Source organism: Erpetoichthys calabaricus, chromosome 3 (assembly GCF_900747795.2).
Source record: "Erpetoichthys calabaricus chromosome 3, fErpCal1.3, whole genome shotgun sequence".
Classification (NCBI taxonomy): Eukaryota; Metazoa; Chordata; class Cladistia; order Polypteriformes; family Polypteridae; genus Erpetoichthys; species Erpetoichthys calabaricus.
The window spans coordinates 124,892,584-124,917,739 of record NC_041396.2 but is presented as its reverse complement, the minus strand read 5'-3'; the positions used below and the strand labels follow the sequence as shown (position 1 = coordinate 124,917,739).

At 36.2% G+C, this 25,156-nt stretch overlaps 1 protein-coding gene across 1 annotated transcript in view; it reads right to left on the bottom strand.

The window, feature by feature from the left end:
• Positions 1 to 25,156, bottom strand: part of elp3 (elongator acetyltransferase complex subunit 3) — a 435,450-nt gene that overhangs the window by 68,171 nt on the left and 342,123 nt on the right. The window contains exon 14 of the mRNA XM_051924270.1: positions 20,378 to 20,459. Within this exon, the coding sequence (XP_051780230.1) occupies positions 20,378 to 20,459 (82 nt within the window). The remainder of the gene's footprint in view (positions 1 to 20,377; positions 20,460 to 25,156) is intronic.

Here is a 25,156-nt window from a genome sequence, read left to right as displayed (position 1 = left end):
TCTCTTTTGCTAGAACGTCTTAGCGCTTTCTGACCACGTTTTCGGGTTACTCACAGACACGAGACTCGTTCAAAAGCTGAACCTCTTCTTCACATTCCTCTTCCAATCCGCCACTTCTGACACCATGTAGTGATCTTGTTAGGTTTGTAGTTTAATCAATACACAGGATTGAAAGATATAATAACTTTTTAATAGACAGACTTTAGAGACATTTACTGTACATGTTACTACTCGTTCTTTAGTTCACGCCCATTCTCCTACTTGCATCCGCATTCATAGGCATTACTAATCATTCTGTAAGTATCCCTTAATAGACCTTACTAATCAACTATCATTACAAAATCCAACGTGGTTTGTGCCCTTCAGAATGAAAACAGTTTGCATTTAATTGTTTAATAAAAGGCGAGCTTTTCAGCCTGAGAAATCACCCCGTAAATGCACATGTTTAATTGCACATGTGTTAATATGTATGCTTACACAGTATTAAACCCACCAAGACATGGAATCGTTTCAATCAAGGCGCTGCGCTACCTTCTTCCAGATTGGCCCCAAGGCGTTTCACGTGATTACGTAGGAGGCGTGATGACACGATACGCGACTCCGCCCCTGTCCATTACAGTATACGGACAAAAAAGAGGTTCCAGTTATGACCGTTACGCTTTGAATTTTGAAATGAAACCTGCCTAACTTTTGTAAGTAAGCTGTAAGGAATGAGCCTGCCAAATTTCAGCCTTCCTCCTACACGGGAAGTTGGAGAATTAGTGATGAGTGAGTGAGTCAGTCAGTCAGTCAGGGCTTTGCCTTTTATTAGTATAGACTAGCAAAATACCCGCGCTTCGCAGCGGAGAAGTAGTGTGTTAAAGAGGTTATGAAAAAAAAAAGGAAACATTTTAAAAATAACTTAACATGATTGTCAATGTAATTGTGTTGTCATTGTTATAAGTGTTGCTGTCTTATATATATATATATATATATATATATAATATACACACACACACATAAACATGTATATACATATATATATACATATCTACATATACACATATCTACATATATATATATACATATACACATCCACATATATATACATATATATATATATATATATATATATTATATATATATATATATATACACATATCAACATATATATACACACATACACACACACACACATATATATATATATATACATATACATATATATACATATACACACACAGACACATATATATACATATTTACATATCTACATATATACACATCTACATATATATACACATATATATACATATATATATATATATATATACATATATATATATATACATATATATATATATACAGTAATCCCTCGCTATATCGCGCTTCGCCTTTCGCGGCTTCACTCCATCGCGGATTTTATATGTAAGCATATTTAAATATATATCGCGGATTTTTCGCTGCTTCGCGGGTTTCTGCCGACAATGGGTCTTTTAATTTTTGGTAAATGCTTCCTCAGTTGGTTTGCCCAGTTGATTTCATACAAGGGACGCTATTGGCAGATGGCTGAGAAGCTACCCAACTTACTGTTCTCTCTCTCTCTCTTGCGCTGACTATCTGTGATCCTGACGTAGGGGGTGTGAGCAGGGGGGCTGTTCGCACACCTAGACGATACGGACGCTCGTCTAAAAATGCTGAAAGATTATCTTCACGTTGCTACCTTCTGTGTGCAGCTTTTAACTATGCTGCACGGTGCTTCGCATACTTAAAAGCTCAAAGGGCACGTATTGATTTTTTTTATCTGTCTCTCTCTATCTGTCTCTCTCTCTCTCTCTCCCTGCTCCTGACGGAGGGGGTGTGAGCTGCCGCCTTCAACAGCTTTGTGCCGCGGTGCTTCGCATACTTACAAGCCAAACAGCCCTATTGAATTGTTTGCTCCTTTGAAGAGGAAGATATGTTTGCATTCTTTTAATTGTGAGACTGAACTGTCATCTCTGTCTTGTCATGGAGCACAGTTTAATCTTTTGAAAAAGAGACAAATGTTTGTTTGCAGTGTTTGAATAACGTTCATGTCTCTCTACAACCTCCTGTGTTTCTGCGCAAATCTGTGACCCAAGCATGACAATATAAAAATAACCATATAACATATGGTTTCTACTTCGCGGATTTTCTTATTTCGCGGGTGGCTCTGGAACGCAACCCCCGCGATGGAGGAGGGATTACTGTATATATATATATATATATATATATATATATATATATATATATATATAGATATATATCTAGACATACATACATAGATAGATTGACACACATATATATATATATATATACATATGTATATATATATATATATATATATGTAATTGTGTTGTCATTGTTATGAGTGTTGCTGTCATATATATATATATATATATATATATATATATATATATATATGTGTGTGTGTATTATATATATATATATATATGTATATGTATATTTATATATGTATGTATATGTATATATATGTATATATATATATATATATGTATATATATATATGTATGTGTATATATATATATATATATATATATATATATGACAGCAACACTCATAACAATGACAACACAATTACATTGACAATTATGTTACGTTATTTTTAAAATTTTCCTTTACTTTTTCATAACCTCTTTAACACACTACTTCTCCGCTGCGAAGCGCGGGTATTTTGCTAGTATATATATATATGTGTGTGTGTGTATGTATATGTGTGTGTTTATGTATGTGTGTATATATATGTTGATATGTGTATATATATATATATATATATATATATATATATATAAATATATATATATATATATATATATATGTATATATATATATATATATATATATATGTATATATATATGTGGATGTGTATATGTATATATATGTAGATATGTGTATATGTAGATATGTATATATATGTTTATGTGTGTGTGTATTTTATATATATATATATATATATATATATATATATATGACAGCAACACTTATAACAATGACAACACAATTACATTGACAATCATGTTACGTTATTTTTAAAATGTTTCCTTTTTTTTTCATAACCTCTTTAACACACTACTTCTCCGCTGCGAAGCGCGGGTATTTTGCTAGTATATATATATATATATATATATATATATATATATATATATATATATATATATATATATATATATATACATACATATACACACATACATGCAGTTTCAATAACACAGAAATCAATATAAACAACATTAACATCATTATCATATGAGAATATGAAGTAATATATAAGAAGCACATTTCATATAAATAAAAATTATTAAACAGTAAAATCTTCTTCTGTAATTTGCTACCGTGGCTATTTGTTTGTCTGTCCAGGATTTGAAATCACCTGTAGCTCGCAAACCGTTTCACCTATTGACTTGAAATGTGGTACACATATAGTACGTCACGTCTACTATCCGCTTTATGGGTGATGATTGTATTACTCTTTTTATCTTTATTTTATTTTATTGTAGAATGAACTCCTATCTGCGCACACCAGGGCGGCCGTGGGCGGATGCGTATGGTGTATTCACTCCATGTTATCATGCATTGCGCTGTCACTGGTATTTTGATAAAAGAATTTGAACAACATATAAGAAGCGTATAAATTATTAAACAGTAAAACATTAACATTTAAGAAGTAAAGTTACATTAAGTACTACTGCAGTGCCTTCGGGTATACCTCATTTTTTGTTTGCCCATTACATGCTTAAATGTATACATTTTTTGGTGTACCTACCCGAGAACACGCGACATATAACCAAGCGTGGGAGAAGCATGGATTTTAAACACACGTTGAGTTCATCTGCTGGTCTCCCTCGTGGAATAACTGGTAATGTTTGACTAAAACCTACAGCGAGTAAAACGACATTACCTCCTATTTTTTTTACGATCTCTGAGATCTTGCTTTTTTCGGTTCAAGGCTTCATAAGCTCTTTTATGTTGTATGGTGTACTTATCCCAAACCATCATCTTTGAATGTTGCAAGACTTTCGCCTTGTATGTAGATCGGGGTAATTACATTCATTGCATTCCTAGTCTGAATCACAATCTGATTGTATGGGTGGTTACCTGGCACTGTAGGGTTGCCACCCGTCCTTTAAAATACGGAATCGTGCCGCATTTGAGAATGAAATTGCGCGTCCCGTTTTGAATCAATACGGGACGGGATTTGTCCCGTATTTTTTTTAGCATTTTTTTTAAAGCAGCGTCTCATGCAAATCATCCCACACGCATTTTATGAAGATGCCTTCTTTCCTACTTTTGATTGGGTAATACTTGATGTCATCGTTAGTTTGATTGGTCTTTTTAACTGTCCAGTGATGAGGGCGGGTCTTTTAAGTAGAGTCTGCAAACTGTTGGCACTGAGATGTGGCACCCGCTGCAGTATGCGTCCCTTATTTTTTTGTATTAAAAGTGGTAACCCTACCTGGCAGGTAACACTTATGTTTGGTCATGAAGTCGTCTAAAATCCGCCACGTGCCCTCTTTTAATTGCGAGAAGCAGATATATATAGCCAAATTGTCGCGGTTCGTTGCGGCGAAGTACTGCTTTTAATTTTTTAAGAAGAAAAGAAAACCTTTTTAAACGGATCGAAAATATACCAATAACAATTTGTTAAGGATCTGTTTTTTTCTGAACCTCGCTTTTCACAGCTGTCGCGCTACGGCGTGTGTTTCGTTTATTTGACAGTATGTAGATCGTGGTAATTACATTCATGGCATTCGTTTTCTGAATCACAATCTGACTGTATGGGTGGTTACCTGCCAGGTTACGCTTGTGGTTGGTCAGGAAGTCGCCTTACATCCGCCACGTGCCCTCTTTCTGTTCCCAGAAGCTGATCATAGAATGGTTTTAATAGTTTACTTTCAAATAATGCAAGGAGTATGCGACACGTGTTTCTCCGTAATTCTGGGCTCATCAGGCATACACACTCACTGCATCCCCTCTCGTGAATCGAATCTCTATCGTCAGCGCCAGAGTTGAAGCCCTAACGTTGCGGTCAGCATGTCGGCTAACATCCGCCATGTGCCGTCTTTCAGTTGCGAGAAGCAGATCATAGAATGGTTGAAACTGTTGCCCCTAACGTTGCGCCACGGCGTGTGGTTCGTTTATACCTCGTGTCTTCTCATTAAACTTTTATCTCGCGAATATGTTATTGCAATCCGCAGCGGGAGCGTTTCTATAAACTTAATTTAAACTTCCGTTTTACACCGTGCTTTGTTTCCCTTATGAACATGCTTGTATGCTTCACTCGCTCCCTTCTCAATTGTTTAATGAATTTTTTGCTCTTCGCTGTTTGCGGCTCTTCCTTCATTTCTCCCTACTGCGTTCTTTTATCTCGCAAATATGTTATTGCAATCCTTAACGGGAGCGTTTCAATAAACTTAATTTAAACTTACGTTTTACACGGTGCTTTGTTTCCCTTATGAAGATGCTTGTATGCTTCACTCGCTCCCTTCTCAATTGTTTAATGAATTTTTTGTTCTTCGCTGTTTGCGGCTCTTACTTCATTTCTCCATACTGCATTCACAGTCTTTTCACGTGATTACGTGGGAGGTGTGATGACGTGACACTCAACTCCGCCTCCCACGGCCATCAAGCTGCCGTCCATTACAGTATATTGTCAAAAAAGAGGTTCCAGTTATGACCATTACATGTTGAATTTCGAAATGAAACCTGCCTAACTTTTGTAAGTAAGCTATAAGGAATCAGCCTGCCAAATTTTAGCCTTCCACCTACACGGGAAGTTGGACAATTAGTGATGAGTGAGTGAGTGAGTGAGTCAGTCAGTGAGGGCTTTGCCTTTTATTAATTAGTATAGATAAGAGCAGCTCACTACTCAAAATGGTAAATTTGTGAGGCAGAGAGTATCGAACCGGCAACCCCTTGATTACATGTCAGCAGTTCTTACCGCTGCACCACGGAAGCTATCGTATTATTTACCTTTTGTAAAAGTGTTTATTTGATATTTGGACTTCAGCCTTCACACATAATACAGTTCATGTCTACATTTTGTCATTTATTACTAAAACATGAAAAACGTTTCTGTTTTAATGATAAGGTTACATAGATTGTTGTAGACACAGAACACACATGAAATGTATGTATTCCAAATGACGATATATTATTTACCCTCTACAACTCCAGGCAATTCACTCCAAAACATAAACACTGAGCACTGAGAACCTTCTAAGTGAATTGAGTTGCGGCAATGGGTGGGGGAATGGGATAGTAGGCTGCTTGCTGCTTATGTTGATCGACACATTTACAAGACAAAAGACGCTGACGGAGAGGTGAGAAGGGATTTAAGGTAGGCTGAGATTACGAGTTTTTTCATAGACTTTGGTATTCTAGTGTTAAAAACCCAACGTAATATAATAAAAACATACATCTGATTTGAGTCTGTAACACCCGGTGCAAATTTTGGCTACTTGTAAAAGTTAGCGCTTGTTGTTTTATTATTCAGTTTTATTCCCTCAGTGACGTTCAAGTGGTAAAATGAACTTTCCTCGCCCTCTCTTATGTTGATGCCGTTTTTTTCCATTCTTTTCACAAGAGCAGTGATGACCACAGTGGGTGCTGTAGCTGATACCTGCTCAGAACTATTTGTTGTACCGGCAATTAAAGATACGATGTCCCGTGACTACTATCAGACTGGACAAAGGCAGGACCATAACAACAGACAGCTTCTTCACAGCGCTTTTGTGGGCTAATAGACTGCTGCAATACAAGGCAACTCTGCTTGGCACCATAAAGTAAAATGGGACTTCCACCTGCAGGTATAGTCACTTTAGTACATGAGCAATTCGCCAGGCTAGTGTTTAGATCTGGCAGTGTCATGCTGATGGTGTATGCGTCGAAAAAGAAGAAGCCTTTGATTTCAGTTTGTAACAGTCATTTTTTGCCTACTTTTTTTTTTGGGGAGTTTTTCCTTGGCTGTCAAAAGGCAGGACCTGTTAAAGCCTATTTCGGCAGTTGTGTGATTTTTGGCTATACTAAAATAAATTTTGTTGTATTATATTGTACAAATACAATATCAAATATTCAAAAGTAAATACAAGCTATACCCATTTTGTTAAAAATGGATACTTTTTAAAAAGATACTTGGAACCTTCTATGTCTGGCAGTGAAAAGAATTAAAAGAAAAATAAATTGTACAGTGATGAATATCTCAAATATGGTTTTACGTTTATTTCCAATTAACCCCAGTGTGTAGTTTGTCAAGAAAAGTTGTCAGAAGAAAGTAAGTTGTCAAAGCTACTTTGACATTTAAATACCAAACATCCACATAAAAATGACAAGCCTGTGGAATTCTTTGAAAGAAAGCTAAACTACCTCCACAAGCAGCAAGCCATTTTTACTTCACCAACCACCACTAATGAAAAAGCATTACTAGCAAGTTATTGAGTTGCATTTTGCATTGCAAAAGCCAGTAAGCAACATACAATTGCCAAAAATCTGATTTTACCAACAGCTATTGATATGGTGCAAATAATGGTTGGTGAAAAAGAGGCTGACAAGTAAATGTTGCCGAAGTCATGTTAACTTCACAAATGTGTCCAGAAACATGATCAGCTGTGAACCGATACCTAATGCTGGGACCTCACTTTCATTTTCAATCTCAATCTTGAGATCACTTGCAGATGGAGTTCAAATTCAGCGATAATACACAAAACATCATCCACTGAGTTTTTTGCTTTGCACACTGACTTCATTCTCTCGTCAGATGTCACTGCCATTTTTGCCGTTGCTTCCACTTCGCTACTCACACACACACACAGGGATTCGACGTCAAGTCAACAAGTCTAACACTCCTCCAAAGCAAAGAGAGTCAACCTTTTTTTTTTTTTTTTTTAGTTCTTTTGACGTTTACTGCTGATTATTGCCCAAGCCGATATCCGCCCTTAACACCTCCTGTCGACAAAAGTCAAACACTCTCCCTAAAAGAGTTAACTCTTTTCAGTTTTTAGGTATTTGCTTTATTTTAGTAATCCTGTCGGGACCCCAACAGCTCTTTATTGCAAACCCCCAGGGGGTCATGTCACTGACCTATATCATTCATTATCTTGTTTGTTATTCTGTAAGCTCGATTATTTTCAGGAAACACAACCCATTTGAAAAACCACAACTAAAGTAAAACATACCAAGATGACAACACTATGGAAGAACGGTTAATCATTGTCTTAGAATGATGGGAAGGTGAAAGTGGCACTTACATACAGTACGTGGTAACTTCATTTTACCTTTACTTTTTACAGCACTCTGAGCTTGCACTTAGAGGAGAGTGCTCTAAAAAATAAATGAATATTATTAGATTATTCAAATTATTTGCTACTCTAAAGTTAATTCAAACCAATGCAACAAAGATAATAAATAGAAAGGTTATGTACAATCACAAGTTCTTAAATCTACACTGGCTTCATGTAAAGTTTAGAGTCAAATTTAACATTCCTTTTGTACACTGCCTGGCCAAAAAAAAAGTCGCCACCTTGATTTAACTAAGCAAATAGGTACGAGCCTCCTATTGGATAATTACTGTATGGGCGATTATCTTCAGCTGGCAACAAGTTATTTAACCCCAACTGGTGCAATAAGTTGCTTCTCATTTCTTCAACAACCATGTCGAAAGACACATCTCGTGGTCGTGGAAAAGATGTTAGTCTGTTTGAGAAGGGTCAAATCATTGGCATGCATCAAGCAGAGAAAACATCTAAGGAGATTGCAGAAACTATTAAAATTGGTTTAAGAACTGTCCAACGCATTATTAAAAACTGGAAGGATAGTGGGGACCCATCGTCTTCGAGGAAGAAATGTGGCCGGAAAAAAATCCTGAATGATCGTGATCAGCGATCACTTAAACATTTGGTGAAATCAAATTGAAGAAAAACAACAGTAGAACTCAGGTCTATGTTTAATAGTGAAAGTAAGAGCATTTCCACACGCACAATGCGAAGGGAATCAAGGGATTGGGACTGAACAGCTGTGTAGCCGTAAGAAAACCACTAATCAGTGAGGCAAACCGGAAAAAAAGGGTTCAATTTGCTAGGGAGCATAAAGATTGGACTCAGGAGCAATGGAAGAAGGTCATGTGGTCTGATGAGTCCAGATTTACCCTGTTCCAGAGTGATGGGCGCATCAGGGTAAGAAGAGAGGCAGATGAAGTGATGCACCCATCATGCCTAGTGCCTACTGTAGACTGTGATCTTGGTGAAAAATTAATGCAACACTGGATGGAACTAAATCTTGTGACATTGCAGAAGCTTATTGAAACAATGCCACAGTGAATGCGTGCCGTAATCAAAGCTAAAGGAGGTCCAACGAAAAATTAGAGTGTGTGAACATTTTTTTTTGGTGGCGAATTTTTTTTTGGCCAGGCAGTGTACATATCCACCTTATTCTCAATGGTGCAAAGGGTGAGCCATTTTTGTAAATAAAAGGAAAAAAAAAATTACAGATTTTAAGTTGCTTTGAAAATGTTATCCGTTGCCGGTCAAATGCGATTACTATTTATTTATTTATTTTTAGCTTTGTTGTTGATGTTACTGCAATTAACATAATAATAATGTATAAAAACGAATGTACTAACAAGTAACACCTGGAATCAGTAACCTATGCTCAAATGTATGCAAATATTTATTTATTTCTTTGTTGAGTATTTGGACTTCATTTTTGGAAGCAAAAATTTGCTAATTTTATTTTTATTATTTACACCCGATAAATATGAAACTCAACTAGAGCTAGAATGGTATGAAAAAATTTAGGCACATTGCTTAAATTCACATTGGGATTAATAAAGTATCTATCTATCTATCTATCTATCTATCTATCTATCTATCTATCTATCTATCTATCTATCTATCTATCTATCTATCTATCTATCTATCTATCTATCTATCTATCTATCTATCTAAAATGTCTTGTTACTGTAAATTGTTAAGTGAGCAGAAGATGAACTGATCACTAGAAGGCATAACGTTAAAGATGACACATTTCTTTAATATATTAAGCAAGATTACCTTTTTATTTCCATCATTCACAGGTACAAAATACCAAAGAAAAATGAAAAGGGCCTGAAGCAAATGTTTGGGTACCCGACATGGTCAGTACTTAGTAACACCCCCTTTGGCAAGCATCACAGCTTTTTGTAGTCTGCTAAGAGTCCTTCTGTTCTTACTTGGGGTATTTTTGCCCATTCATTCTTGGAAAAGGCTTCTAATTATGCAATATTCTTGGGCCATCTTGCATGCACTGCTCATTTGAGATCTATCCACAGATTTTCAATGATATTTAGGTGGGATGACTATGAGGCCATAGCAAAACCATCACCTTGTGCCTCTTGAGGTATTCCATTGTAGATTTTGAGCTTTTCATAGATGGTGTGATGTTTGCTTCCAGAATTTGCTTGTATTGATTTGAATCCATTCTCCCCACTACCAATGAAATGTTCCAAGTGTCACTGGCTGCAACACAAGCCCAAAGCATGATCAATTAATGCACATGCTTAATAGTTGGAGAGGTGACCTTTTCCTGGAGTTCGGCACCCTTTTTTCTCCAAACATACCTTTGCACAGTGTGGCCAAAAAATTCTATTTTGACTAGGCGACCGGACTTGTTTCCAAAATGCATCAGGCTTCTATAGATGTTCATCTGCAAACTTCAGGCACTAAATGTTGTGGCTAGGATACAGAACAGTTTTTGTTCTGCTGACTCTACCATGAAGGTCATATTTGTTCAGGTGTCACTACACAGTAGAACACTACACCACCACTCCAGAGTATGCTAAATCTTTCTGAAGGTCTTTTGCAGCCAAACAAGTGTTTTTAGTTGCCTTTCTAGCAGTCCAACGAGCAGTTCTTTCAGAAGGTTTTCTTGGTCTTCCAGACCTCAACCTGACCTCCACCATTCCTGTTAACTGCCATTTCTTAAAAATATCACGAGCTGAGAAAACAGCTACCTGAAAACACTTTCCTATTTTAATGTAGCCATCTCCTGCTTTGTTAGTATAAATTATTTAATTTTTCTAAGTACTGGGCAGCTGTTTAGAGGAGCCCATGGCTGCTGAAGGTTGGGTGAAGGTTTGAGGAGTCAGATAATTTATTTAGCTTTGCAATTTGTATCATCTTGGGTTTCCTAATAATGACTGTAAACAACCCATAGCCCTAGCAAGCTAATTAAGGCCTCTTGGGGTGCTCAAACTTTTGCATGATGCTACTTTCCTTTTTTCATTGTACAATTGTACAAAACAAAAACAATACACTAATCTTGCATAAAATACTAGAAAGAAATGTTTTGTATTTAACTTTATGCCTTTTAATGAACAGTTCTTCTTCTGCTCACTTAACTATTCACAGTAACAGACATTTTAAGCAACGGTGCCCAAACCTTTGCATGCCACAGTATATCAGCTTACACAGGTAAAGTTATCAAAAGGTTTTATTAGATTTTGGGTGGGTTCAGGGTTGTTATGGTGACATGGCCAATATACAGAGATGATTTAGTCAGGGTGGTGGATCCCAATATGATATTCTTTCATGAGGTCCAAAATCTCTAACAAATATATACAATCCCTGTATATGCTTGGGTAGCCAAAATGACAAACAGGTGGTACTTTGGGTGCATCAATTGGATTTCTTTGCTGGGAACCCAAACATTACAGCTTTTGTCTGCTGAATTATATTTAATTAAATAGTTTATAGAAAGCTTTACTGTTTTACACTTTTTATGTTACTTGTGTTTGTTACTGCAGTAAAAACAGCAGTAACAAGCAAAACTTGAAATCCTGGCCCAACTTAATTCCCTTCGCACATCTCATCAGCGTCTTTTGTTTTGTAAATGCGTCAATCAGCACAAGCAGCAAGCATCCCATCCCCCACCTTGACAGAGCTCAGCTCGGGCAAAAAGTTCTCCCAGCTCAAACCAAAACTCCTTATCTGGCTGCTTGCTGCTTGTACTGATCGGCACATTTATAAAATAAAAGATGCTGATGGAGAGGAGCGAAGGGATTTAAGGTAGGCCAGGATTTCAAGTTTTCTTGTAGGCTTCAGGGATTCTAGTGTTAACAAATATCTGCATACATTTTACTCATTCACTTGCTATTTTACCACTACAAGTTTAGTAACCAAGTGGTAGCACAGTGTAATGTTACCAGTGGGTGCTTCATATTTCGGAATCTGTACAGTAATCCCTCGCTATATCGCGCTTCGCCTTTCGCGGCGTCACTCCATCGCGGATTTTATATGTAAGCATATTTAAATATATATCGCGGATTTTTCGCTGCTTCGTGGGTTTCTGCGGACAATGGGTCTTTTAATTTCTGGTACATGCTTCCTCAGTTTGTTTGCCCAATTGATTTCATACAAGGGACGCTATTGGCAGATGGCTGAGAAGCTAGATTGCTTACTTTTCTCTCTCTCTTGTGCTGACTTTCTGTGATCCTGTCTTATGGGGATTGAGCAGGGGGGCTGTTCGCACACCTAGACGATACAGACGCTCGTCTAAAAATGCTGAAAGATTATCTTCACGTTGCTATCTTTTGTGCAGCATGTCGGTGCTTCGCATACTTAAAAGCTCGAAGGGCACGTATTGATTTTTGCTTGAAAAACAAACTCTGTCTCTCTATCTCTCTCTCTCTTTGTCTGCTCCTGACGGAGGGGGTGTGAGCTGCCGCCTTCAACAGCTTTGTGCCTCGGTGCTTCACATACTTAAAAGCCAAACATTTTGTTTGCTTTTCTCTATCTCTGTGACATGATCTGCTCCTGACACACTCCTTTGAAGAGGAAGATATGTTTGCATTCTTTTAATTGTGAGACGGGAACTGTGATCTCTGTCTTGTCATGGAGCACAGTTTAAACTTTTGAAAAAGAGACAAATGTTTGTTTGCAGTGTTTGAATAACGTTCCTGTCTCTCTACAACCTCCTGTGTTTTTGCGCAAATCTGTGACCCAAGCATGACAATATAAAAATAACCATTTAAACATATGGTTTCTACTTCGTGGATTTTCTTATTTCGCGGGTGGCTCTGGAACGCAACCCCCGCGATGGAGGAGGGATTACTGTAGTTAGTTTCTACAGAAGTGCATTAGTTTTTCGTAAGCACAAAGGTTTTAAAAAGTACATTGATAGCCACTATAAATAAAATAGCAAAACAGACTGAGTACAACATTGAATTTTTTTATCCTTAACATTAAATTGTATGTATTTCTAACATAAGCGAGAGTAAAAGTAAAAAAAAAACAAACGAAACTGAACTACTACTACTTATCTGATGCTGGTAAATTCATATTTTAATAACTAATGATTTTAGACTGCTTGTATTTTAAAAAAATCATTTTAAGTTAATTTGTTAATGTTTTTACAGCCTACTCTTTCTTATCAAATTGCTATTTTTTAAGACAGTCTTAAGGTTTGTTTAATTTGTCCAGCGTCTTCAAATTCTTCTTTCCTATTTTCACACAGGTAAAACTATATAGGCACATCATTTCACAGGTGCAGATATTTATAATATATGGTTCTTTTAGTACAGTATGCAATACATTACATTTTTAACATCAGTCAACTCATTCTGTGGTCTGTTCAAAACTAAACACCAACAGCATGGGTGAATTTGTCATTCTTTTTAAAGCAGTTAGAATAAAGACACACTGTAGAAAGAGTTATAATTTTATTGTTATATGGAAGATCAATAATCAGAAAAGTTATAAAGCATTGTTTTTCAAAGTGATTTCTTCAAGGGACATCAAAATTGATCAGATATAATAATACTTGTGATACTGTACGTAACATACTAGAGTATTTATTAATCTATAATTAGGCTGATGTCTACCCTCCACATTTCTATATAAACTTCCATAAAGATAGGTCAAAAGGAATTTCACTTCTAAGACAGAGTACTTTGTCCAGCTTTCTTACAGGCAATAAAATCTAACTTTTATGCTGCATTGATTGCTCCCTCTCTAAATAATTGTAGAAATTAACAGTATGTCTCCAGAATATACAACCTCCTGCCCTTTAACACCTTACATTAACTTATATTTTGGTTATCTGGTCATGACCAGATTGCACTTGGCCACATTAAAATCCAAGAGTAAATGCATTTGTGACCAGACTGAGATTGAACCATTTGGAAGTGGTCAGAAATGACCTTTTTTTTTTTTTTTTTTTTTAACTCAAGTGCACGTGCAAATGCATTTTCTATTTGCATGAAACACCCATGGGCACAGAAAACATGAAGAGAATGAGTGAGGTAGTGATAGCAGACAGGTAAGGAATGCAAGGTCAGCCAATGCTAATAGCTTCATAGCTTTAAAATCAAAACAGTCACGAGTCTGTCACATGTTTGGAGTCATGCTAAAACGCTAAAATTTTCTATGGCAGAATGGTGTGTCATCTCTTTTCACATTTTTGTGTTGGGTCTTTACATGCTGACAGTTTCCAGTTAAATACAAATCAGTAGCTGAAGTGCATTGTGCTCATAAATTCAAGCAACTGTGAAAAAGATATTTCAAAGATTGATTCCCTGTGAAATTGGTGCCCCATTTGATTAAGCAGAAGGCCATTAAGATATGGTCGTTTCTGAACTCTTAATGTCAACATTAGTTTGCCTCATTTTGATTTAATGCATGCTCTGGGCCAAACATTGTCATGCCAGTTGCTAATGTACATACTGAGATCTACTATTGTATTATTATTTTTACAGGTGTATCACGTTACTTTTATTTTAGTGAAGTGCTGCTTTTTTGAAAGCTGACAGTTAACTTTGTGTAAATTACACTTTTCAGAAAGCATTCAGTGTTACATTCACCAAGTTTAACATGAAATTTCCTGTCAGAAATAATTTTTTGAGATCTCGTCAGATCAGGCCAGGTTGGGGAGCATGCACTAATACAGTGCATTGCCGCACTCACCACACAATGAAACAGCTCAGGATCCTAGTTGGAAACACTCCAGGCAGACATTTGGTCAAGTCCCCCTGGAAACAACCATCTGTCTGCCACAGCCAGATGTTATGTGGGTGTCCTCTTGGCATGTTCCATCCGCTTGGGTCATCAGTGAGCTGGATCACCTTCAGTGAATCACGCCACATAGCCTTAGTGCTGTAACTAACGCTCCCTCACAATGCAGATAATGTGCCTCATTCGGGATTTTGTCAGCAACTGCTCATTTACACAAAGTCAAACAGCGGTATCCAAGGATTCTCTGAAAAGACATAGTGCCGAAGGAGTCCAGTCTTCGTCTCAGGTCACTGGATAGCATCAATGTCTTGTAACCATATTGCAAAGCAGGAAGCATCAGGACTCTAAAGACTTGGACCTTTGTCCTTTTGCAAAGATATTGGAAGCGCCACACACCCTGCCGAGGTAAGTAAATCTCCCGATGAAGCTGTCATTCTTTCAGGAGACAGACACACTGGTGATGGCTGTGCAGAAGAGGTTGATGATGACTCAGATGATGACGATGGTTCTACATCGGAGCAAGAATGCACTTTGCACTTTTGCCGTCGCTGTACTTTGCACACATACACGGGAAGCTATGCAGTCTACTTGTGACTTTACGCTGTAGGAAGTAAGTAAATAAATAAAGGTAAATAAGTAAATAACATTCGATCTGGCTCTTACATACAAAGTACAGCGATAGCAGCTTCCACCTGCAGCTATAGACTCTTCAGTACACAAGCGACTCTCTACGCTAGTGTTTAGATCTGGATTGTGTATGTGCCCAAAAAAAAGTTTAACTGCATTCTCGTACCATTGCTTGCGTACTAAAATGTCAGCAGGCACTTTTTGTGGCATTATACGTATTTTTTGAGCATGCCCGTGTCGATCAAACACAGGAAGCTCTGCAGTCAACTTGTGACTTTATGCTGTAGGAAGTAAGTAAATAAATTAAGGTAAATAACAATCGATCTGGCTTTTATGTAAGTAACATACTGAAAAGTCAAGCAAAAATGACACCTTTTATTGGCTAACTAAAAAGATTACAATATGCGTGTCATTTTTGCTTGACTTTTCAGTATGTTACTTACATAAAAGCCAGATCGATTGTTATTTACCTTTATTTATTTACTTATTTCCTACAGTGTAAAGTCACAAGTAGACTGCAGAGCTTCCTGTGTACATATACAAAGTACAGAGATGGCAAAAGTGCGACATGCATTCTTATTCCGATGTAGAACCGTCGTCATCATTTGAGTTCACCTATGTTTTAGCGCGTCTTTATGTGAAAACAGCAGCTTTACAAGCATCATACATTTACATCGGCTGTTACAGACTGAAATCAAATGTATGTTTTTATTCTAAAATAGTAAAAATAAGAGCAGCTCACTTCTCAAAATGGACTCATCCGGGGTCGAACCCGTGAAGTTTTGATTACCAGTCAACAGCTGATAACGCTGCGCCACCGAAGTGGTCATAGCAAATGCATGTCAATGTCGCACCCTAACGCGGGTTCTTTTTCTGCAGTTATATTCTTTAATAGAAGCGCACTTGTTCTGTTAAATTTGTACCTTTTGTGAAAGTGTTTATTTGATATTTGGACTTTAGGCTTGACACATTAAACACTTCATGTCTACATTTTGTCAATTATTACTAAACATGAAAAACTTTTCTGTTTTAACGATGTGTTTACTGTACATAGATTGTTGTGGACACGGAACACACATGAAATGCATGTGTTCCAAATAACGATATAGTATTTATAAAAGGTGTCATTTTGCTTGACTTCTCACTCTATACAACTCTAAGCAACTGACACGCAAGCAAACAGACTTGAGCTGAGAAAACTGTGCGGCGGTGGAGGATGTGATAGCAGGCTGCTTGCTGCTTATCGACACATTTACTGGACAAAAAACGCTGATGGAGAGGTGCGAAGCGATTTAAGGTGGGACGGATCTACAAGTTTTTTCGTAGGCTCTGGTAATTCTAGTATTAAATGGCCTTGCACTGGACTACGTCAGTGACCTTCTAAATCACTATGCTCCTGTTCACCTACTAAGGTCCTCTGATTCTGGTAATCTTGTTGTGCCTCACACTAACCTGCACTCTATGGGTGACAGGGCCTTCAGCTCCATAGCACCCAGACTTTGGAATGACATCCCGAAATTAATTAGATCAGCTGACTCCATTCATTCTTTTAAAAAACAACTTAAAACTCATCTATTTAGGAAGGCTTTAACTTAGCTTAACATTCTGCCCTTTCTTTCAGTTTGCCTCTCTGTCCAGGTGCTCAGGATAATTTGTGTGTCTGTTATATCCAAAATTAGGTTATTTGTTAGGTTTTTCTTTTAGTATTGAATTAAGTGTTTTACTCTGCTTTATTGTCCTTTATTCTATTTAATGCTTTGTTATCTGTTTCATTGTTCTATTCAGGAAAGCACATGTATCCGATGTTACATATACCCTGCTGTTTTTTCTAAGACTCTGTAAAGCGCCTTCAGCATGGGAAAGGCGCTATATAAATAAAATGTATTATTATTATTATTAAGTTTAAAATTGTTTTAGGTATAATGCAAGACAAGTTTATCCAAAAACTTAAAAGCAGTAAGAAAAGTCTGTAAAAAGTAATCCCAGGTTAACCTAGTCTCATGTGAATAATCAGTAAAATACCATTATTAGGGTGATTCTGACAGGGCTAAAATTAAAGAGACCCTCTGGTAATAATTACTTTACTTCACCTCCTGGATGAAAACTAATCCTATCCAAACAGGGCTTACGGTCTATAAGACTGATACTGTAACTCCATTACCAACCATGGGGTATATAAGAGCAAATATAAAAAAAGAATATTAGGAAACATAAAAGGCAGTTGGAGATAAATATAGCTGAATGGTAAAAAAAAAAAAAAAAAAAAAAAAAAGACTCAAAGAAGTTCCTTTAAGTATTTAGTGGTAAAAGTACAGATTAGGAGGATTTGAACAGTATTAGGAACAATAAAGTTAAACCAGACTGTACAAACAATTAAATTGCAAATCTTTTGACGTTAATACGTGTGAAGAAGTTATCTACAAAAATAATGGGGACTACTAATGAGGTACTTAGTTACTGGGAAATTGTAGATTGAGAAATACTACTTAGAGTAAATAGTCTTAAATCAATCAAATCTTCAGGACCAGATAACATTTATAATTAAGTGCTCAAGGAGGTTAGTAAGTACATACAGTATATAAACACCACATATTTATGCACACTGGGAAAAAATCCTAAATATTGAAAGCTGCCATATGTTATCCCATTGTACACAAAGTGTTTTCAGGCTGATAGAAATAACTGTAGGCCAGTAGGCATAACATGCATCATAAGTAAATTAAGGGAAGCAATTATTAAGGAATAGATTCAACAGTACATGTCACTTATGGAAAAGGCTGTGTTTCACTAATTTCCTGGAATTCTATGAGAAAGTAACAAAAGCATATGATCAGAAGCGGTGCATTGGATATTATTTGTCTTGATTTTTAGAAGGCTTTTGATAAGGTACCATATAAAATGTTAGAGTTCAAGCTAAAACAAGTGGTAATTCAAGGAGTAGTGAGTAGGCAGAGCTGCGGAGTCGGCATACAAACCTGTTGAGACTAAATTCTTAACTTATGGTACCACTGACTCTGAAACTTCTATTTATAATTAGACAAATATATTTATTATGTTGATTGAAAGTTCATACAATAAAAGATACAAAGCATTTCATTGCTGCCAACGTGAATCATCAGGCTACTGTTTAACAACCTCACCTATTATAGTTTGGTTTTAAAAGGCTACAGCAATGCTGTTGTGGCTTTGTTATGTTATTTATTAAAGAAGTTACAGACATTAAGTAACAAACATAAGATAAACCTGCAAAAATAAAAAGGCTATATTTTTGTTGAAAGACTAAAAGAAAAAATAGTTTAATCAAATTGCTATATTTGAAATTGGAAATTTTAACATATTATACTACAATTTACATTTAGTCAGTTGGTACATTTTTACTGACGCAGGATCCAGTAACCCAATAATGACTCTGCAGCCCTCTGTGTAGGTTGGCACAAAATTATCTCAAACACAGGCAGAAATGGCTTATGGTAAGGAGAAGTTTTATAGACTTAGCTGATGTTAAAAGTGGTGTTCTTCAGGGATCATTGCTGGGGCCACTGGTCTTTATGCTATGCACTATGTAGACAAGAATGCAATCAATAAGCTAGTTACGTTTACAGAAATTACCAACCTAAGTGGAAGGGCAGATAATGCATAATCAACTAAGTTGTTACAGAAGGACTAGAAATGCATAAAGGCTTAGGCAGACTGGTGGTAGATGAAATTTAATGTAAATAAACATAAGATATTACTTGTAGTAAGTAGAAATGTTAGATTTGAACACAATATAAGGTCTGAATCTTGAAAGTTCACCTTATGAAAAGGACCTAGGAGTCACAGTGGACTCATCACTATCTACATCAAAACAGTGTGCAGAAGAGATCAAGAAGGCTAATAGAATATTAAGTTATATATCACAATGTGATGCGAACAAATCAAGTGAAGTTATTAAGTTATATAACTCAATGGTGAGACCTCATCTGGATTACAGTTTTGTCTCCATATTACAACAAAAATGTAGCAGAGATAGTGAAAGACCACAGGAAAAGCAACTACGTCGATTCTGATACTGAGAAGTATGAGCTGTGAGGAAAGATTTAAAGAGTTGAAGGATTACAGTTTCAGCAAATAGGGGTTAAGCAGTGTTTAAAAATTATGAAGGGAAATCATACAGTAGATTCAACTGTTACTTTAAAATGAATTCTCCAACAAGAACACAGAGACACATTTGAAAACTTGTTAAAGGTAGATTTGTAAAATATTAGAATTTTTTTTCAGTCAAAAAAAAAAAGTTCAGAGGTGGAGTTTAGGGACTGTCAAATCAAAACTTGATGTTATTTTGGATAATCTAGGTGAATGGGTTGAAGAAGGTAATTTGGCTGCAAGGTCTGTTCTCGCACATAGCTGTTCTAATGTTCATTTGCCCAAACTGCCTAAAATTCTAAACAATCATCCGTTTCATTTAAAAAGACTGAAAAGTCCTGCCTAATCCAAGTAAATTAGGTTATGTTGGTTCGATAAAGTTATGTTAAGTTATACCAAGAGAGGATTCCATTCCACAAATACCATACTCAAAAGTAAACTGTGTAAGAAAAGATTAAAAGAGTTTAAAATTTAATGCTCAACACAAGCATAGGTTTGAAAAATTAAAACCACACTTACAGTATATACTATAAATCTGTAAATCTCACAAAAAAAAGCTATTAATGTAAAACATACATTTTGTAAGTATCTTGCAAATACTACATAATTTCTTCTGTGTAACGTTTACCTGAAATTACAGCTATCTTTACAGATCCATGTTCTTCTTGTGCAATCCTCTCAGCTTCTTCCATCAACAACATTCCAAAACCCTAAAAAAGGACCAATATTCAGTCATTTTTACTCAGTATATTTGTTGTTATAAACAATCTAAATGAGTTCTACATAATGCAAAACAAATAAATTATAGTTCTATATTGTTATAGGCACTGTTAATATCTGCATAAAAATAATAATCCTTAGAATAAATAAATCTAGACCTAAAATTGGTTTATATGCATATGAAGACTTCCGAGAGGAAGGAGGTTAAATTCCTTATTCAATGTTGTGAAATCAGCAATCTGTTCCTTAACATCAGCTAAACAAATCAGTGGATCTTTGACTACATAAGAAGTGGCAGTTGTCATATTCTATTATTTTTAATGGGGGTTGCCTGCTGTGATTAATAAAACTGAGGTTTGGATTTGACCTTTTAACATCCATCTCTCATTTCTAAAGTGTAGCAACATACAGTGGACCTAGAATTTATTCAGACCACTTCACTTTCTGCAAATGTTATTCCGTTGTAGATTTAACCTTAAATTGATTTCACTGATCAATCTACACTGAATAACTTATAGTGACAAAGTGAAAACATGTTTTCAGAAAGATTTGCAAATTTAATAAAAAATTCAGACTCTTTGTTGTGGCACTCTAAATTGTGATAATGGGCATCCTGTTTCCTTTAATTATCCTTGTCATGTGTTGGGAACTTGACTGGAGTACACCTATGGCAAGTTTAATTAATTGGAAATAGTTTAGAAAGGCACACACCTGTGTACATAAGGTTCCGCATATCATAAAGCCTGCCAGGACAAAAACAATTCCATGATGTCCAACACACTCTCTGTAGACCTCAATGATAAACCTTTGGTGAAGTATGGAGCAGGGAAAGGGTATTACACAATTTCTACATATCTAAATGTGTTCCCAGGAGCACAGTGGCCTTAATAATTGTTAACTGAAAGAAATCTGGAACCACCAGGGCTCTTCATAGAGTTGTCCGTCTGGTCAAGTTGAATGGCCTATGTCAGAAAGGTGGCCAAGAACACAAATGGTTACCCTAACAGAGGTTCAGAAGTCCTCTGCTGAAGTGTAAGAATGTGTCAGAAGGACAACAATCTCAGCAGCACTCCATCAATTAGGAATTCACAGTACAGTGGCTAGACTGAAACCACTCTTAAGTATTTAAAGATACAAAGCATGAGGAAAAAGATTCCCTGGTCTGATGAGATTAAAATTGAACTATTTGGGCAGAAATCCAAGCATTACATTCCTAAACTGCTAGTGGTCCAAAAAAGAAAGCATAATAAATGCATAGATTGTTTATCAAAAAACTACAAAACACACAAATTAAACACATAAATTAAGATCACTCTGCATACAGAATGCTGAAAAAAATGCATAGCTGCCAAGAAACAGCTGGTTTACTGGTTTATCTAATATTTGATACTATTTTGCTCTACTGTTTTTGACTTTGTCAGTGTCTAAAATTTTGTTGTGTGTTTCTTGTGATTCAGAAAGAATATTGGAATTTTTGAAGCAGCTGTATTAAATTAGGCTGGTAATATTAATTGGAAGGAGCGTATGGAAAGGCATTTGTAACAAAACAAAATGAATAAAAAAGGCAACTATGAAATAAATAAATGCATGAAAAATTGCAGTGAATATATAAAATGCAAGAAATTACTGTGTATAAAAAATATTTAATTATTCAACAGACAACAAAATCAGCATTAAAAGTTTTTGAAATAAATCATTTGCATTAATTAAGCTATGAAAAACATTCTCCAGGAAATTCCACTGTGAAATTTAAACAGCCTTAAAAAATAGGGCCATTTTGAAATAAAACCTGCAAATGAAATTTAAGTAAGTAGATTAATGAAACTGAATGAAATTCTAATGTAGCTATCCATGTTACCTAAAGAACCTTTATTTAGTCATACATTATTCAAAATGTAATAAAACTTTTATTTATAATGCTGAAGTTTTTCAAAAGTTAACAACTCTTTTATGAATATATATTATGAGATATATATCTCTGCAGTTTTACACGTGATTACTAATTGTTTTTTCTTTTCATATTTTGACTCAAATGGCATGCTATAGGAGCACGACTGTGCAGCTAAGCTATAGGCAACATGCCTGGACTGCAAAGCAATGCTATTAACAGAGACAGCTGAATAATGAAGTAAATATAGATTAGAACAGTGGTTCCCAACTCAGTCCTAGGGACCCACTGTGGCCGAAACTTTTGTTCCAACCAACTTCTGTTTTTAGTTACCGTAAATCTAAAAATCTATTGAGCTGTTATTTAAAATCTCTCTCTCTCTCATATTTTCATCCTGATCTTCATTCTACTTTTCCAGGTCTTTTGGTTATTTAATCCACTATTATTAATTTCTGTGTCTGAAGAACTTAAAGCCATTCATCATTCAGTGTCATTTGTCCAGGTGTGTACTCTTCTTGTTTTAAATTGAAGGGAGTAAACTACACAGAAAAAGGCAAAATAATAGGAAAACAAGGACAATTAAGCATTTAAAGTTACAGCAAAAACAGAAATATATCTGAAATGTCTTATAAATGTAAAATCATACTGCTAAGTATGCAGAATAAGAGAAGAGAAAGAAAAAGACCAACTAATAACACAAGATCAGTGTTTGTAAGTTATTATCATTGATTTTGAATCTGGTCGGAACAAAAACCTGCAGCCACAGTAGGTCCCCAGGACTGTGTTTGGGAACCACTGGATTCATAGTTATTATTTGAGTTAATATTTACATTGCAACAATATTTTAACATCTGTATTTTTAAATATTGAATAAAAAAAATCACAGGATTGTGATTAAGGTAATATATGAAATTGACACTTAATAATATTTTCAGACACTGATGAATCTACAAATCAGCCCGGGACATCTTAAACTCCTCCTGGCTCGACAGATTTAGACTGGTGCTGTGTTACATTTGAACTGGGAAGTTGGAAATTTTTGAGTTCCAAGTAAGAAGTTTTAACTGAACCGCCCCTCAGAAGTCAGAATTCCTACTTGGAAAGTTAGGAGATCCTCACCAACCCTGACTTCAAAATCCAAGATGGCTGCAACATGCATCAACAGAAGTGAAAGCTGTAGTATTATACTGTTTATTATCACTTTGTCTATTTGTATCTCATTAAATCAGTCATGCACACAGTACTGTTCCACGTCTATCTGTGGACATGTTGCTATGGTGTTTCCACAGGCACAATACCACACAATGCATTGTTATCAGCTTGTTCAGTACTTGTCTGCAATCTGAAAAAGCAAGCACAACAGATTTCCCTGAAGGAGTCTGTATTGGTTTTCCTAATGTTTTACTAGAATGTGGTCAACTCAGGTGTGATATAATTCCCTGCTTTGACATTCACCTTCCGAGGTATATGGAATGTAGCATTACTGTCAGGTGATTTTATATATGTTTAACAATGTTTTGAAATAAGCTTCTGCCACTATTGATATGGCTACCTATTTAACAGCACATGTTATGCACTCTTCAACTCATTTACTAAAGACAATTTTCCTGAAGACAATTTACATATGCATTTATGTGCACAACCTCAGCTATGCAAACCAAATGAAAGCAAGGAAAGGGTCAGGAATTTAAATTTTATTATTCCATGTGACACCCCATTTAGTGGGAAAGTTGACACCAGGCTACACAGTGGGATCAGAAATGAGAGATGTTAGACAGGGAGGCACAAACACAAAAAGGTTGCATTCCAAAAACAAAAGTGGGTTTTTAATTTACAAGTGCACGTAAAGTAGTGTCAGGAAGGCTTTCTTACACAGTCCTCAATGATACTCAAAACGCAAAGAAGCAATGTCCTGCCCAAAAAAAAAAAAAAAATTGAAACTGTACATTTTGGTGAGTCCCCAAATGAAAAACCAACAAAAACAATAAGATGCATTCACACAAATGTGGCACTGTTCCTAAATATGAATATACAGTAATCCCTCCTCCATCACGGGGGTTGCGTTCCAGAGCCACCCGCGAAATAAGAAAATCCGCTAAGTAGAAACCATATGTTTATATGGTTATTTTTATATTGTCATGCTTGGGTCACAGATTTGCGCAGAAACACAGGAGGTTGTAGAGAGACAGGAACGTTATTCAAACACTGCAAACAAACATTTGTCTCTTTTTCAAAAGTTTAAACTGTGCTCCATGACAAGACAGAGATGACAGTTCCGTCTCACAATTAAAAGAATGCAAACATATCTTCCTCTTCAAAGGAGTCAGGAGCAGAGACTGTCATAAAGGCAGAGGAAAATCAATAGGACTGTTTGGCTTTTAAGTATGCGAAGCACCGCGGCACAAAGCTGTTGAAGGCGGCAGCTCACACCCCCTCCGTCAAGAGCACAGAAAGAGAGAGAGAGTGACAGAGAAAAACAAGCAAGCAAAAATCAATACGTGCCCTTCGAGCTTTTAAGTATGCAAAGCACCGTGCAGCATGTCGTTTCAGGAAGCAGCTGCACAAAAGATAGCAACGTGAAGATAATCTTTCAGCATTTTTAGACTAGCATCCATATCGTCTAGGTGTGTGAACAGCCCCCCCTGCTCAATCCCCCTACGTCCGGATCAGAGAAAGTCAGCGCAAGAGAAAGAGAAATGTAAGCTGGGTAGCTTCTCAGCCATCTGCCAATAGCGTCCCTTGTATGAAATCAACTGGGCAAACCAACTGAGGAAGCATGTACCAGAAATTAAAAGACCC